General features: G+C 45.3%; 2 protein-coding genes across 7 annotated transcripts in view; both read left to right on the top strand.

Moving 5' to 3' along the window:
* The window catches only part of TAF1B (TATA-box binding protein associated factor, RNA polymerase I subunit B), a 62,905-nt gene extending 55,965 nt beyond the window's left edge, over window positions 1–6,940 (top strand). For 2 of the 4 annotated variants that reach the window (XM_037894084.2, XM_043542272.1), the window contains one exon: window positions 2,108–3,181. In XM_037894084.2, coding sequence (XP_037750012.1) covers window positions 2,108–2,209 — 102 coding nt within the window. In that variant the 3' untranslated portion in view covers window positions 2,210–3,181. Of the gene's footprint in view, window positions 1–2,107; window positions 3,182–6,822 lie in introns of those variants that run through there. The other 2 variants (XR_005224574.2, XM_043542271.1) reach the window with 2 other exon arrangements.
* Window positions 6,941–12,280: 5,340 nt separating this feature from the next.
* The window catches only part of GRHL1 (grainyhead like transcription factor 1), a gene marked incomplete in the record, with an annotated part of 68,737 nt that continues 65,421 nt past the window's right edge, over window positions 12,281–15,596 (top strand). For 2 of the 3 annotated variants that reach the window (XM_037894083.2, XM_037894081.2), the window contains 1 exon segment: window positions 13,396–14,123. In XM_037894083.2, coding sequence (XP_037750011.1) covers window positions 14,077–14,123 — 47 coding nt within the window. 3 annotated transcript variants of the gene reach the window in all.

The raw sequence follows: 15,596 nt of genomic DNA, 5'->3' as shown, positions 1-15,596 counted from the left end.
CAAGTCCTAGCTTTATTCTTCATGCACTGAGTAAGTTGCTCAACTAAATCAGCCAGAACAGACAAGGTGGAGAGAAAGCTGGATGCCAACACCATCATAGCTAGGGCCCTACCAAATTCGCTGTCCATTTTGGTCAATGTCACAATCATAGGATTTTTAAAATCGTAAATTTCATGGTGTTGTAAGGGTCCTGACGCAAACAGGAGTTGTGGGAGGATCGCAAGGTTATTGTAGGGAAGGCGTTGCAGTACTGCTACCCTTACTGCTGCGCTGCTGCTGGCAGTGGTGCTGCTTTCAGAGCTGGGCAGCTGGAGAGTGGCAGCTGCTGGCTGGGAGCCCAGCTCTGAAGGCAGAGCCGCCGCCAGCAGCAGCGCAGAAGTAAGGATGGCATGGTATGGTATTGTCAGCCTTCTGTGCTGCTGCCTGCAGAGCTAGGCCCTCGGTCAGCAGCCACCACTCTCTAGCTGCCCAGCTCTGAAGGCAGCAGCGCAGAAGTAAGGATGGCATGGTATGGTATTGCCACCCTTACTTCTGCGCTGCTGCTGGCAGGGTGCTGCCTTCAGAGCCGGGGGCATGGCCACCCGCTGCTGCTCTCTGGCCACCCAGCTCTGAAGGCAGAGCAGAAATAAGGGTGGTAATTAGGGATGTAAATAATGTGTAAAAACAATAATCGTGTAACTGATTAAAATTCTATCTGTTACACGGTTAAACATTTAAACAGGGTGCAGGAGGCGCTGCAGCACCCACACGTTTTAGGCCGGCCCCACACCCAGGGCTCTGTGCAGGGTGGCAGCAGATCCCCAGGCACGCTAGGATGCCGGGCGAGCAGCCAGGACCCTGAGGGTGTGCGGGGCCGGCAGACAGGACCCCAGGCAGAGTTTAATTGCTCACAGAAACCGAGAAGCATCAATTTTATCGGTTAACCGGTTAAACTTTTACATCGCTAGTGGTAATACCACAACCCCCCTAAAATAACCTTGTGACCCCCCCCCCCCACAACTTCCTTTTGGGTCAGGACCCCCAATTTGAGAAACGCTGGTCTCCTCTGTGAAATCTGTATAGTATAGGGTAAAAGCACACAAAAGACCAGGATTTCACGGTGGGAGACCAGTTTTCGTGGTCCGTGACGCATTTTTCATGGCCATGAATTTGGTAGGGCCCTTATCATAGCCCATGTTTTCTCATTGTGCTTTCTAATGGGCTTACATACGTTTGAACAGGAGTAAGGAGTAGATACCATGTAGGCTGGAATCTTTGTGGCAGATAAACGGTTGCCTAACACCATTCTTTGGTGTCTCAGCTAAAATTAATAAAAGCCAGTGCCTCCAACCCCTAATAGGGAGCACAAATGTTACCAAATTCAATTATACTAAAGTCAGCTGACATCTAAAATGATTACCATGGACAGCATGTCCCATCTGGGGGTGTGGGAAGGCTCTTAGGGTTTGTCTACACCAGGGGTTCTCAAACTGGGGGTCAGGACCCTTCTGGGGGTTGTGAGGTTATTACATGGGGGGTTGCTAGCTGTCAGTCTCCACCCCAAACCCCGCTTTGCGTCCAGCATTTATAATGGTGTTAAATATATTAAAAAGTGTTTTTAATTTATAAGGCGGGTCGCACTTATAGGCTTGCTATTTGAAAGGGGTCACCAGTACAGAAGTTTGAGAACCACTGGTCTACACAACAAAGATATAGGCCTGATATAGGCTGATATAGGCCTGCAGCTGGCCTATATCAGCCAACTTGGGCTTGAGGGGCTTGGGCTGCAGTGTTGTTTTCATTGCTGTGTATTCTGGAGCCCCAAGCTCTGGGATCCTCCCACCCCACCGGATCCTAGCGCTTGGGAGCCAACCTAAACTCAGAAGGTCCACACAGCAATGAAACAGTCCTGCAGCCTGAGCTAGCCACAGGTATCTAGTTACTGTATAGACATAATCTTAAAGAGCTTCCAACTTCTCTCATCAGCAAGGAGCCCAGGCTGCAGTGGTGAGGTAATCCCAGAAGTGGCCAGTGCAGTGGGTCCTCTCTCTGGTACTCAGGTCCCCTCAGTCATAGTTTAAATAAAATTATAAAGTTGAAATCTGAAGACTGCGAATGGATCTTGTAGGTTGTAGGAATGGAGATGTACTGCCCTAACCTTCTGGAACCAAGTGGAAAAAGCAACACTCAAACTGTGAAGATCACCGGGAAGGAGCCCAGAGATGGTTAGGAAGTCAGAGCTAGGTCACAGAAAGCACCTGGAAAGTTTTGCACACCAAGGGGGAAGATTCATTCAAAACTGAGCAGAAGGTCAGTGAAAGTGATATCTTGCTACCTTGAAACAAAAATCTGAAACTTAGGGTGGTCTTAACACAAACAGGGAGTCAGAGTAGTAGGCTTGAGATTGTGACATGCTCTGATACTAGGGAGATTATATAGTGCCAACAACAACAAAAATAAGTGTGTGTTGAGGGGGAGGGAGGAGACTGAGATGTGACTTGTGTCACATTCATACTCAATGATTCATAGTGCTTGTACAGTGCTTAGGTGCCTTAGGCATATCTAAGATCTAAATAGAAATTGTACTGGGCACGTCAGACAGGCATAAAGAGAGAGACCCAATTCTGATAATTTTATATGTAAATTGACTCAGAGATAAATTTCATGCATTGTGTTTTTAGTGCCACAATTTTTGTTTAGATTTTAAGATTTGTTATTTATGTTGACCCTTCCTAGAGTTTTTAGGCCTTTTGGAAGAAATTTCTGATGTGGTTATGAGATACGCAGCCCCAGTTGCTATTTTTATCAGCAGTTACATTCTTGTTAAAGAATAATGTAAGTTTCCTTGTCACTTTTTTAAAAAGTTTGAAATACCTTCTCCTTTTATACACTGTCTTAATTGTAAAATACTTATCCTTTTATTAGTCAAAATGCCTTATTCCTGTTACTATAGTATTTATCATTTGTTTCAGGTTCACTAGCTAAAAGACACATAGTATTTAAAGTAATACGAAAGGCTGTATTTAACTTCATTTGAAAGATTACATATGCTTAATTACAGACATAGCTTTCTTTTAAAGCTACTGTAGTGGTAAAAATAGTGTGTGCATACTCAATCTGCGAATGTAACAATGCGCCCTTAGATGTTGGAATAAATTAAAGTTGTGCTTTAATAAACAGAAATAAAGCTTGCAATTCATCACCAAGCAGTTTGTGCCTCCTGGACACATAGGGTAAGAGTCGGATTTAAAAGTAAAGGGTGTGCTTCTAATGTGCTTGATGTCAGTCCCATCCAGTTTAATCAGTCAACATTTAGTTTGTGTAATGATAGTTAGCAACAAGCTGATGAACCACAGGGTGACTTATCTTCACTCAAGTGTAGTTGTGCTCTCTTGGGACACAACTACTTTGAGTCCAGTCAACACTGCACTGAGGTGGAGCCACATTTCTTAAGCAGACAACTGGGGCTGGATAGCCCGAGGCTAGGGTGTCCACTTCAGCCCAGCAGCTTTAACCCCTTATTCTCTCTGGTTTTGTTACATCTTCTTTTTATAATCATTTGCTAACAACATTCAAGGAAAGTCAACATTTTTTGCTTTGCTCTTTACTTTAGGTATTTGAAAAGGGGAAATTATACAAATGAAAATAATTGATACCTGCTTTTGACTTTTATCATTAAAAGATGAATTATCATTTTACAGTGCATAGATTAAAATGCACTAAAATATTTAGCAGCTTTAAGTCTTTCACACTGTAAAGTTATTAATTATTGATCTGCATGAGATTGTGAGTACTTTAAAACTTATTTCCTCTTCCCCTGTGGTACATATGTATGCCCTGGCTTTGTGTATTGTTGTATATTAATGCATGTTTCCAGCTCCAGGAACGCAAATATAACCTCAAGACTAAGAAGAATTCACAGAACTCAGCTTGCCCTTCTGTTGACTTAGCAAAAAAAGAAAGGGCAAATGAATACACAAAGTGTTACCCTTTCTGAGCCTCTATCAAGATTTACTTGGAAACATTATATAATAAGAAATCTTTTATTTTTTGAATGAAACCTTATGACTCTCAAAGGAATTTGAGAAAATTTGAATTGTACCTCCACTTAATTGCCTATCTCCATTCAAACACTTGACAATGTTAAACTAATAGTCATTTAATTACACAAACCCATTGAAAACAGGTTTCAGAGTAACAGCCGTGTTAGTCTGTATTCGCAAAAAGAAAAGGAGTACTTGTGGCACCTCAGAGACTAACCAATTTATTTGAGCATGAGCTTTCGTGATGAATGCATCCGATGAAGTGAGCTGTAGCTCACGAAAGCTCATGCTCAAATAAATTGGTTAGTCTCTAAAGTGCCACAAGTACTCCTTTCCATTGAAAACAATTTATTAACTAAACTTTAAAAAAGCTTTTACCATTCTCCAAATATAGTAATAAAAATTGACTCCATTCTCTTCTGCCTCTAATGTGGTCTACACTAGGGCATTTAATTGGTGGGTTAGCACCAGTGTATGTGTCAGTGGTACAGTGTGAAGGCAAGCCAGGCTGGTTCAGGTTTGTTGTCTACCCACCCGTGGTGTTCACAGTTGTAGTAGCATTGTTTGTAGCCCAGTCCCCAGCACAGCTTTCTAAAGCAGTGACTTGTGGGAGATTTTGGAAAGCCTTCTGGCATAATTTGAGAATAAATCAAACTCCCTTAATCCCCTGGAAGAGTCCCCTAAATCCCATTCTCAAAATGGAAGTCTGAATAAACTCTGTTGTTTCCTTGCTTGGCAAATAAGGTTTCTGCTGAAGCTCCCAAAAGGTACTTGTGAGGCATCTCCAGCAGTAGTGGTGATTTGGTGAAGGGCAGTACTTTTGGAGATCCATAGACTAACTGGAGTAACTGGGGAAAATTAAGGCCTGGAATCATTAGATATCTCACTTAGTCTGTTGTCTTTTTTCCTACCGCTCTTGACTTGAGTGAGCCACCCATCAGCTTGATTATTACGTCTTGTGCTGCTTTAAAAACATTAGTGAGACAGAAGGAATTTATTTAGGACTGCTTTTTATGCATCTTTCATTTCAAGACAGAATGAAATGTGTTTTCAGGTAGGTAAGAGTCATATGTACTATCTAGGTGAGTAGGCTGGTATGTGGGCCAACAGATGAAATGTAACTTATGCTTTGGCCATAGTACCCTATAGGGAATTTCTTCCAATAGAAAACTCCTGTTTTCTCCTGTTTCAGCTGCTATGTTATTTTCTGATTTTCCTCCCCTCATTTGTCCAGCTTTCTGAGTCTGGACATATGACATAGCTCAGCCAGCCACTGTGTATGTTGAATTTAGCACTTCTGCCCTGACCCAGAACACTGGCCATGCAGCCAGAAAGAAGAGCTGAAGGAGATGCAAGACTCTGAAAATTGAAACAGGTGTGCAGGAACCAGCTCTTCCCACTGCACTAATGAGAGGTAGAAAGAAATAAGAGGTAGAGTGAGGCTAGTAGAGTAGAGGAGAGGTGAGGTGAATGCTTCTGTCCTCATGACCCTGTAGTGGTCCTTTCTACAGTTGCTAATGGCAACATTCATAAGAACCAAGAAAACTCTTCCCCTTCCCCAAAATATGAAAAATCAGCTCCCAACGGTATGAGATATCAAAAAGCTATATAACCGCTCATCCCCTGGTTCTTTCTCCTGTTAAACCAGCTCAGCTACAATGGGCAGGATTGTGGGTCTGTGCAGTTTGCAGCTCAGAATTTTGGATCTGTCTGGAAATCCTGCGAATGCAGCAGTGTGAGGGGCATCACCTGTTCTGGCTTGTCATCCATCCAGGCTGCCTATCCCTACTGATCAGACCACAAGGTGTTTCCATGGCATCTAGTAGGACAGGGGTTCTCAACCTTTTTCTTTTTTTTTTCCTGAGCCTCTTCCCTTTCCCCCGCAGTGTGCTATAAAAACTCCACGGCCTACCTGAGCCACAATAACTGTTTTTCTGCATATAAAAGCCTGGGTCGGTGTTAGAGGGTAGTAAACACGGCAATTGCGTGGGGCCCCATGACACTACATTGCTCAGCCTTTGGCTTCAGCCCCATGTGGCGGGGTCAGGGCTTTTTGCTGAGTGCCCCAGTAAGTCTAATTCTTGTTGGACCCTCTGAAACCTGTTTGTGGCCCTCTAGGGCAGTGGTTCTCAAAGCTGGTCTGCCGCTTGTTCAGGGAAAGCCCCTGGTGGGCTGGGCCAACTTGTTTACCTGCCGTGTCCGTAGGTTCGGCTGATTGTGGCTCCCACTGGCCGTGGTTCGCTGCTCCAGACCAATGGGGGGGTGCGGGAAGGGCCGCCAGCACGTCCCGCGGCACTTTCTGCAGCCCCCATTGTCCTGGAGTGGCGAACTGTGGCCAGTGGGAGCTGCAATTGGCCGAACCTGCGGACACGGCAAGTAAACAAACCGGCCTGGCCTGCCAGGGGCTTTCCCTGAACAAGCGGCGGACCGGCTTTGAGAACCACCGCTCTAGGGGACCCCGGACCTCTGGCTGAGAACCACTATAGTAGGTTATCTGTCTGAATGGAGAGATGGATCCTGGGATTTAATCCAGCTTTTCAAACAGTGGATAAGTTTCCCACTCCAGTCCTGATTGATGATTATAGTCATGAGCTGGATTTCAGCTCCTTTTCACAGAATCATAGAAATTTAGAACTGGAGGGGACCTTGAGGTCATGAAATCCAGACCCTTTTTGTCTTCTTACAGCATGGCTTGATGCTCCTGTTGATGCCCGTTTCTGCCTGTTGCTTGGCTAAATAGTCACACTCCAGAGCACTGAGCATTATTTTGTTCAATTGGCTCTGGATCTCCTCTCCCCAGATTGACACCAGTGCCTGAGCATCAGCCTAATAAGATGAGCCATCCCAATATAAGATTGTGTTAGAAATTGTTCACTGTGAAAATGACTTGCAACTGAGATCTGAAGTGTGCAGCGCTGTCTGTGGGTACAGGTAAGTGGCCTTTGGCCAACTCAACAGTGTGTGATGATTAGGCAGGAACACTAAATAGTGACTAGGGTGCTGTGAAAAGACAGCTGATGAAGCAGTCCCAATAATACAATCTCCATCCATACTGACCCAATGGAGGACCACGTGATAGTTAGATTTGCACAAAGCAAGTCTCATCCTAAGTGCAGTTGAAACACCAATGCAAAGGTGGGAGCACTTTTATGCGTGGATGGGAAGAGTGTTTAAAGGAACTGCTAATAGGACTGCCTAGTGGGGTTAGTGTGCCAAATTCTTTCCTGTATATGGAACTCTAGACCAGAGGTGGGCAAACTACAGCCCATGGGACCATCCTGCCTGGCCCTTGAGCTCCCGGCTGGGGAGGCTAGCCCCTGGCCCCTCCCCCTCTATCCGCCTTCCCTCACCACCACGCGGGGAGTGCGGCTGGCTTCGGCCAGGCGGCACAGCTACCAGTCCTGCCGCTCTGAGCAGCATGGTAAGGGGGCAGGGAGCAAGGGAGAGGGGATTGGATAAGGGGCAGGGAGCAAGGGAGAGGGGATTGGATAAGGGGCAGGGGGTCCTGGGGGGCAGACAGGGAGCAGAGGGGGTTGGATGGGGCGGAGGTTCTGGGGGTCGAGGCAGTCAGGGGATGGGGAGCAGGGGTCAGTTGGATAGGCGTGGGAGTCCCAGGGGGCAGGGGTGTGGATAGGGGTCAGGGCAGTCAGGGGACAGGGAGCAGGGGGGGTTGGATGGCGGTGGGGTTCCAGGGGATGGTTAGGGTGGGGGGTCCTGGGAGGAGGTAGTCAGGGGACAAGGGACGGGGGTTGGATGGGTTGGGAATTCTGATGGGGGGGGCGGATAGGGAGTGGGGGCCAGGCTGTTTGGGGAGGCACAGCCTTCCTTACCCAGCCCTCCATACAATTTCACAACTCTGATGTAGCCCTCGGGCCAAAAAGTTTGCCCACCTCTGCTCTAGACCTTAAGTTGAATGAACAAAAAATAATATATAAAATGTGAGCCAAGTGAATATTGGATGACTTTGTATTATACCCCTTTTCGGTATCATGTCTAGTTTAGACTGGTGGAGCCTGACCTCCTAGCCTCTGACTCAGTCTGGAAAAAAATGGCAACTATTTCAGCTGTGGGTGTGTGAATACGTATTTAAAATAACATCAACTCCTTAAAGGATTCCTATAAAACACAATTTAGCGTGGAGGGATATAAATGAAGTGAAAATAAAACTTATTATACTACTTTCCCATTCTTTCTTCATACTTTATATATTTCCCCTTTATTTTCTTTTTTTATCCACATTTGTCCATCTCTTCCCTCTTCGTTGTTTTCTCCTCTCTCTTTCTTACCCCAGGTGCTCTCTCCCTCCCATCCCAACTGCCCTCTCCACATTCCCTGAGTCCCCTTATCTTATTCACTTTTACTCTTCTCCTTTTTCTCTTTGCACTCTCTTGTTTTCCTATGTTTGCAGAAACCTCAGCTCTTGGGCACTTCTCCCTCCTTTCTAATCCTCTGCCTTGGGGTTAGCTATGAAGGGAATTGGGATCCAAACTCCCTTTTCCAAATCCATGCTCCAGGGGCCACAGGAAACCTTGTGAGCCTGTTACAGGAAGGGGAAGGAAGCTTTTGCTAAAGAGTTAACGAGACAGACTGTACAGAGTGCTGAAATCCTTCCTGTTTTCTGTAAAGCAGTGTGGGGAAAATTAAGCACTTTTTGTAGCCACCTACATTGCTAACCCCTAATACGGGATCTGTTCTATGGGCAGGGACTTTGTTGTCATACAGATTTTATATAAAGCACTTTCGGCTTGATTCTCCACTGCCTTGTACCTTGTGGAGGCATTGATACCTTTTCAAAGTTAGTATAACATTTTATTATTTTTTGTTCATTAGGGTAGTGCCGCATTTTGGTAGGCACTGTACAAACACAGTAGTAGACATTCCCTATCCAGAAGATCTTATAATCTAAATAGACAAGACAGACACCGGGTGATCAGTGTGATGCACAAGCAGAATGATCAGTGTGATGGCAGCAAATAGCAAGTAAATTCCAGTTTTTCTTTTTTTGTTTTTCCTTTTGGATGGGGTTCAGTTAGGAGGGGATTTTCTAAGCAGAAGGGAAAAGAGAGGGAAAAGTGAAGCAAGGGGGGGTGAAAGGGACAGGACAGGGGAAAACAGAGAGGGGAGGAAGTAAAGAAGGTATAAGGGGCAAGAGTGGAATGAGGCTGAGGTGCAGGGACTGTGAGGGAGGGGGATGGAGCAAACAGCCAGTCAACACATGGCAGAGAGTCTCCTTTCAAAATGCTACCCAGTCAGAGTGGTACAGCTCTATATCACTTTGCACAAGTGTGAATGACTACAAGGTGCAAGATGGTAGAGAATCAGGACCATGTCTCCACGATGTAACCCCATTGCAAATATCCGCTTGGACCTCTTGCATTCAGTGACTTATGCAGTCCTGCAAGTGACATCGGAGAGGTATTTACAATGGTATTACAAAGTCTAGCGTGTGACTGGCAGGTCAGTCAATGGGGTGTCAATCCAGATTTGTACCATTGTGTCTCCTCACCATTGAAATTATTGCAATATCACTCAGGTTATGTCTATACTTGGAGCTAGTGGTGTGACAGTAGACATACTTGTGCTAGCTCTGACAGAACAAGCATGCTTAAAAATATTAGGTTTCAGAGTAACAGCCGTGTTAGTCTGTATTCGCAAAAAGAAAAGGAGTACTTGTGGCACCTTAGAGACTAACCAATTTATTTGAGCATGAGCTTTCATGAGCTACAGCTCATGCATCCAGTGAAGTGAGCTGTAGCTCACGAAAGCTCATGCTCAAATAAATTGGTTAGTCTCTAAGGTGCCACAAGTACTCCTTTTCTTTTTTCTTAAAAATATTAGTGTAGCCGTGGTAGCAAAAGCAGTGGCAGCAAGGGCTAGCCACTGCGAGTATAACCTGCCTGGACCTCATTGATATGTACTTGGGATGGCTAGCCCATGCCACTGCTGCCATGCTCCCGCAGCTATACGATTATTTTTAGTGCACTAGCTCAATAGTGCCAGTGCCTATTTGAGTTGGGAATTAGACCCAGGCTCCAAGCGTAGATGTAGCCAAAGTGGACTGTCATCAGTGAATCAATCGGGCAAGAAGAGCAGTTCCTTTAAAAAGGCAGGAACTTCTATTTAAAGTTTAAAAAACAAACAAACCAACCCTGATAATCATTCTATTTGGAAAGAAATGCAGAAGATATATGACACTTCAATGGGATTTTAGCAGTTCAGACCTGATGTAAATAGGGTGATCCCTGACTTCAGGGGTGTGGCTCCGACACCATGCCTGAATTGAGCCCATATAAAGTCTGCCAAGTGTGGTGGTATTTTGTTGTTGTTAATAATAAATAATAATAATAATGGTTATGCATAAGCATCGCAGAGAATAGACTCAAATGAAATTTGCATCTGTGCACCCCTAGCAACTTCAAGACAGAACAAAAGTGAGCAGTGCAAAAATATACAACACCTAAGAAAGTTGGAAATGTCTCCCTATGCTTCTAACTTAGTTGCTTTTGTGATTTATACTAAAAACGAACCAACCCAGATTTTCAGAGAAATACCCAGCATTGTATTATATAGTTGGATTCTAGTTTATCATCCGCTATACAGAGAGCATAAGGAATTATTTTCTGTTTATTCTGGGCTGCAAAAGGGGAATATTTTGTATGTATTTTTTAAAAATAAAACAGACTTTCATTTTGTGGTACAAAGGACCATCTAAAGCAGTTTATCATTCACTTTGATAGGACAGAGTCTAAATTAGATTACAGTACTTATCAAGATGATATTAGATGTTTGCTGCTCATGAAATGTTGGTTGCTAGAATGCTAGTTTCAGAAGAGCCAGTGGAAGCAGAGGAAGGTAGAATTCCATATGCAGGCCCTTAGTGAGGATTTGTTCCCTTCAGTTTCATATTTCCTTTGGTTGGTGGAATTGTCCTTCTATGGGTTTTATGTTGGAGTACATCCTTTAAAGTAGTGTAGGGATTTGGGGGGTGGTATTATTTTGTCAGCTGTGCTGCTGTAAGGTGTGCAGTGTAGACATAGCCTCAGAGGTGATGTTTGTATGCATCTTTTTGGGTATATAGATATTTGGTGGTTTGCAGCAATGGTGGAACCCAAGAAGGCTTTGAAGCTATCACTGCTGCAGTTCTAGTTCTGTCTTAAACTTTCCCTTCTTTTGTGCCAAAAAAGTTCTGTTAGCAGTCTTCTATGATGGGGGTGTGTAATTGCATTTGGTTACAATATAATTTGTCAATATGTGCAGGTTCACACACATTTCTTGTCTCTTTAAATCTTCTCTAGACTAACTTTTTTTAAGCATGGAAGTAATGCAGAAAAATAAAAGACTGAGGCTAATGTGGAGTGAGGGGGAAGAATGGGAACCAATGTGCAATGAGAGAAATGTTTTTATTAGAAATTGCAGTAGTGCCTGGGAAGCTTGTCCAGGCAGGGACCGTCTTTGTATTAGGGGCTTCATTCTAGTGCTGTGGTGGGAAAATTTCAGAAAACATTGTGAAAACAAGGTCATGAAATTGTTCAAGTAAAATAGAGGGATGTGCCCGAACACTTCCTATGCTTTGTAACATGCAGATAGTAAAGAGGACTAAAGCAAGCCTCTAGTTAAGAGATGATTGTATTTTGCAGGGGAAAAGTGACTTGCCCACAGGAGAATTCCCCTCTATAACAAGAGTGATCCCATGTTCAGGGGAAAGGTGGACAATAAGGAATCATAACTCAGTTTACAGTTTAATATAACCAATTCCCACCTGGGACTGGAACAAGGCCTAGGCTCATGCTGCAGCAGCCAGTGTTTGTCTAGCAGGCTCAGGGCCTAGCTGACTCTTCCACTTCCCAATTTCTGTCATACTTAGGTGTCTTTTTCACCTGTGTTGTGTTGTAACACATCCCGCATCCTCCACTTCTCTCCAGCTAGGGTCTGGGCGCTGCTGAGTCTGTTGCAGAAGCAGGTCAGGGCAAAGGGGGAAGGAGGATCTCTTAGGGGCTGTGTGGTGAAGCGGGCCACGATTTAGGGTCCCATGGGTGCTGCAGTGGCAGGGAGCTGCAGTTCAGAAGGCGTCTGGAGCTCAACAGGTACCTACCCAGCAAGCGCGGTCTCAGCCTCTGGCGGCCGAGATTCTATTTAGAACCCGCAACGTTACCAAACCCCGCCTTTCTCTCGAGACGCCTAATTAGGCGTCTCCCTGGGGAGTTAGGCGACTGAGGCTCCGCCCCCAAGGGAACTCTACGAGCCAATGGGAAGCGGGCCACAGGTGCGATCCACCTGCGGATCCCAGAGCCACCTGAGCTAGCCAGAAAAGCTGACAAAACCCGTTTGTGCGGCAGGTTGCGCGCTGCTCTGGCTCTAGCCCCCTCCCCAGTGCCCGGGCTGCCGCCAGCCACCGTCCCAACCCGCCGGGCCAGTTCTGCCACCCGTTGGCTGCCAGACATGACACAAGACTACGACAAGTAAGTGAGCGAGCGGGAAGGAGTCTGGGCAGGTCCGACCGGCGCTGCTGCCCGTCTCTTTCCACCGGCTGGGAAAGGGGGTGACCTGGTGATCCTCGCCCTGTCTTGTGGGCTCCTGCGGGACGGGTGCCGGGGGAGGAGAGCTCGGGAGTAGCGGATGAAGGTGGCTGGCCGTGTAGCATTGCAGGATCTCTAGGAGGGAGTGGCAGCAGCCGCCGGAGTGACTGGGGGTTAGCGTCAGCCTCTCCCTGTTGGTGGGTTTGGGGCGGGTGCCCCGTAGCCGGGCACCTACCTGACCCTATTCGGCCCTTGGTGAAATAGTCTTGCTCCTTTCAAGCGGCCCGGCCGGACAGGCGGTGAGGGGGGCGCTGAGCAGATCTCTGGGGTGTCCCCCACGAGCGGGGCTGTGAGTGTTTGTACGTTGGCAGATTCTGGAGCACCTGCGGCTGCCGAGGGTGAGGTACGGAAACTTCAGCCAGAACCTAGCGCCTGCCCTCCTTTCTCCTTCTACGGACCCCCGCCTTCCCATGCAGCGCGGGGCCTCTGGGCGTGCGGGTTTATCTCTGTCCCGCGTAGGGCCGGCAGATGGACCCAGGGTCAGGCGCTCCCCGCTCTGGGCTGCATGGTACAAGCTCTTGCGTTAAATCCGCCGAGATCCCCTCTGTCGATTTTCCGAACCCGTTCTGCCCCGTTTAAATAAAGCGCTCCCGGGGCGCGGATCGGGTAACAACCACAAAGTCAGGCATTTATTTCTGGCAGAGGGAAATCTCACGTCTTCCGCCTGGGAGGAAAACTTCTGACTTAGCCCACAGGTTTCTGTAGTGGCCTCCGAGCGTTAGCCTGCATCTTTGGGACCCATCAACCCTGCGTGCAGCGATGGGATCTCGAATGGCCCGCTTGCTGCTGGGGGAAGCTGTGAGGATCAGGGTCCACTGAATGCGTCCGATGAAGTGAGCTGTAGCTCACGAAAGCTTACGCTCAAATAAATTGGTTAGTCTCTAAGGTGCCACAAGTACTCCTTTTCTTTCAGGATCCTCCTGTGTCTGAAGTTTAGTTTAGTTCTTTGTTTTGGAATCGCTCTCTCTTCTCTCCCTCACTTTCTGTTATAATCAAACTATAGAGAAGACAGTCCGGCTTTGAAACTCGACACCTGTACTGAGGCGTTGGTCACCATCTTCTTCCTCCTCCTCCTCCACTCTTCTTTAAATGCTGAGTGCGGCGAATAATCAGTCCGTGTCTGTCAGGAGGAGCCTCTCAGCCTTCAGAAGTGCATAGGGGGCTGTAGACATTCACCCCGCCCACAGCACTTGTTTCGATGAGCTTTTCTAATGCAGGATCTTACCGAATTGCGCGGTGTGCTGCTTTTTTCTCCTCTTGAAGATTTAAGAACAAGGGCTGGGAAGTGAGAGCAGCGTTAACTGGGACATCATTATTTGAGGCACACCTAGGTTTTTTTAATGACTTGAACATTGTTGCTCTAATTTAAAGAGATTTCCTGGGCTTGGCCTTTGGCAGTGTTAGACCTTGATGCAACAGATTTGTAAAAACTGTCTTTTAAAATACAAGCTTCTTATATGCTGTAGGACCAAGATCTGATGGATTTTTATGAAACCCACGCTACTGGAAAAATGGACTTCCCCAGGTAATCTGGTGTTCTTAGCAGTGTCAGTTGGAAAATCTAACAATCTTTACCATTTTCAGAAGTCCAAAATATTATATTGTAAACTCTTTGAGAGCAGAGACCTTGTCTTTGTGCCTATATGTTATAAAGTCGTAGTCACTATTTGCTCTGTGCAAGTAGGTGCTGTGGTGGAGCAATGGTAGCTTTGTATAGGCAGACACTTGGACTGGTCCTTATTGTATGTGTAATACACACATTAAATACAAATAATTAATTGGTTTGTTTAGTCTGAAAAAGAGGAGACTGAGAAGGGACATAACAGTTTTCAAGTATGTAAAAGATTGTTACAAGAATGAGGAAGAAAAATTATTTTTCTTAACCTCTGAGGATAGGACAAGAAGCAATGGTCTTAAATTGCAGCAAGGGAGGTTTAAGTTGGACATTAGGAAAAACTTCCTGTCAGGGTGGTTAAGCATTGGAATAAATTGCCTAGGGAAGTTGTAGAATCTCCATCATTGAAGATTTTTAAGAACAGGTTAGACAAATACCTGTCAGGGATGATCTAGATAATACTTAGTCCTGCCACGAGTGCGGGGGACTGGACTAGATGACCTCTCGAGATCCCTTCCAGTTCTGTGATTTCTTGTAGCATTTCCAGCATGGATAATGTAGGCTGTTTTCTGTTCAAGAACATGGAATACAGGGCAATATCTAAAAATGACTTTTAAAATGCTTTTTTCCCCACCAAGATCTATTTTAAAATCTCAAGTTTGTAAAAGTTATGAACATGTTATAAAATTTTAAAAATAAGAATGTGTGCTTTAAATCTCTCCCCTCAAATTTGGAATGTATGCTTGATATTTGAAACAGTGCTTCTTATTACATGTGTCAGAGTAGCAGCCATGTTAGTCTGTATTTTCATGCAGTTGATGGATTTCCACTCCATACGGCTAAATGCAGTGTGTTGCATAATGACAGGTTTCAGAGTAGCATCCGATAAAGCGAGCTGTAGCTCACGAAAGCTTATGCTCAAATAAATTGGTTAGTCTCTAAGGTGCCACAGGTCCTCCTTTTCTTATTACATGTGGAATGCTCCTGCTTTCTGAGAGAGAAATGTGCAAGTGCAGATGTTCCAAAATTAATTTGATTCTTAATCTCTGTATGGCGGTTTGTTACACATTCCGGTAATGCTAATCAGGCAATCATCAAATATGTACAAAGTTTCTTTGTGCAAGATTCTGAGGTCCTTGTGAGTGGTTTGAGATCCATCAGTCATTCAGTTACTACTAGCTCTAGATTTTGACAATTTAAGTACTAAACAGGAATAAGATTTCACTTCATAGGAGGGTATTTAGCAAAAACTAGTGTTCAGATGTCTGGGTTTTTTATAGTATATTTTATAAACAATACATTATAGTACTGCAAAGTGTAGATGTTTCTATTAGAACATGTTTGTGCTTAAAGTGTTGGATGTTAGTAGTTGAATTCAAACTG

The sequence above is a fragment of the Chelonia mydas genome, chromosome 3, assembly GCF_015237465.2.
Source record: "Chelonia mydas isolate rCheMyd1 chromosome 3, rCheMyd1.pri.v2, whole genome shotgun sequence".
NCBI lineage: Eukaryota > Metazoa > Chordata > Testudines > Cheloniidae > Chelonia > Chelonia mydas.
This window is presented reverse-complemented; position numbering and strand designations above follow the sequence as displayed.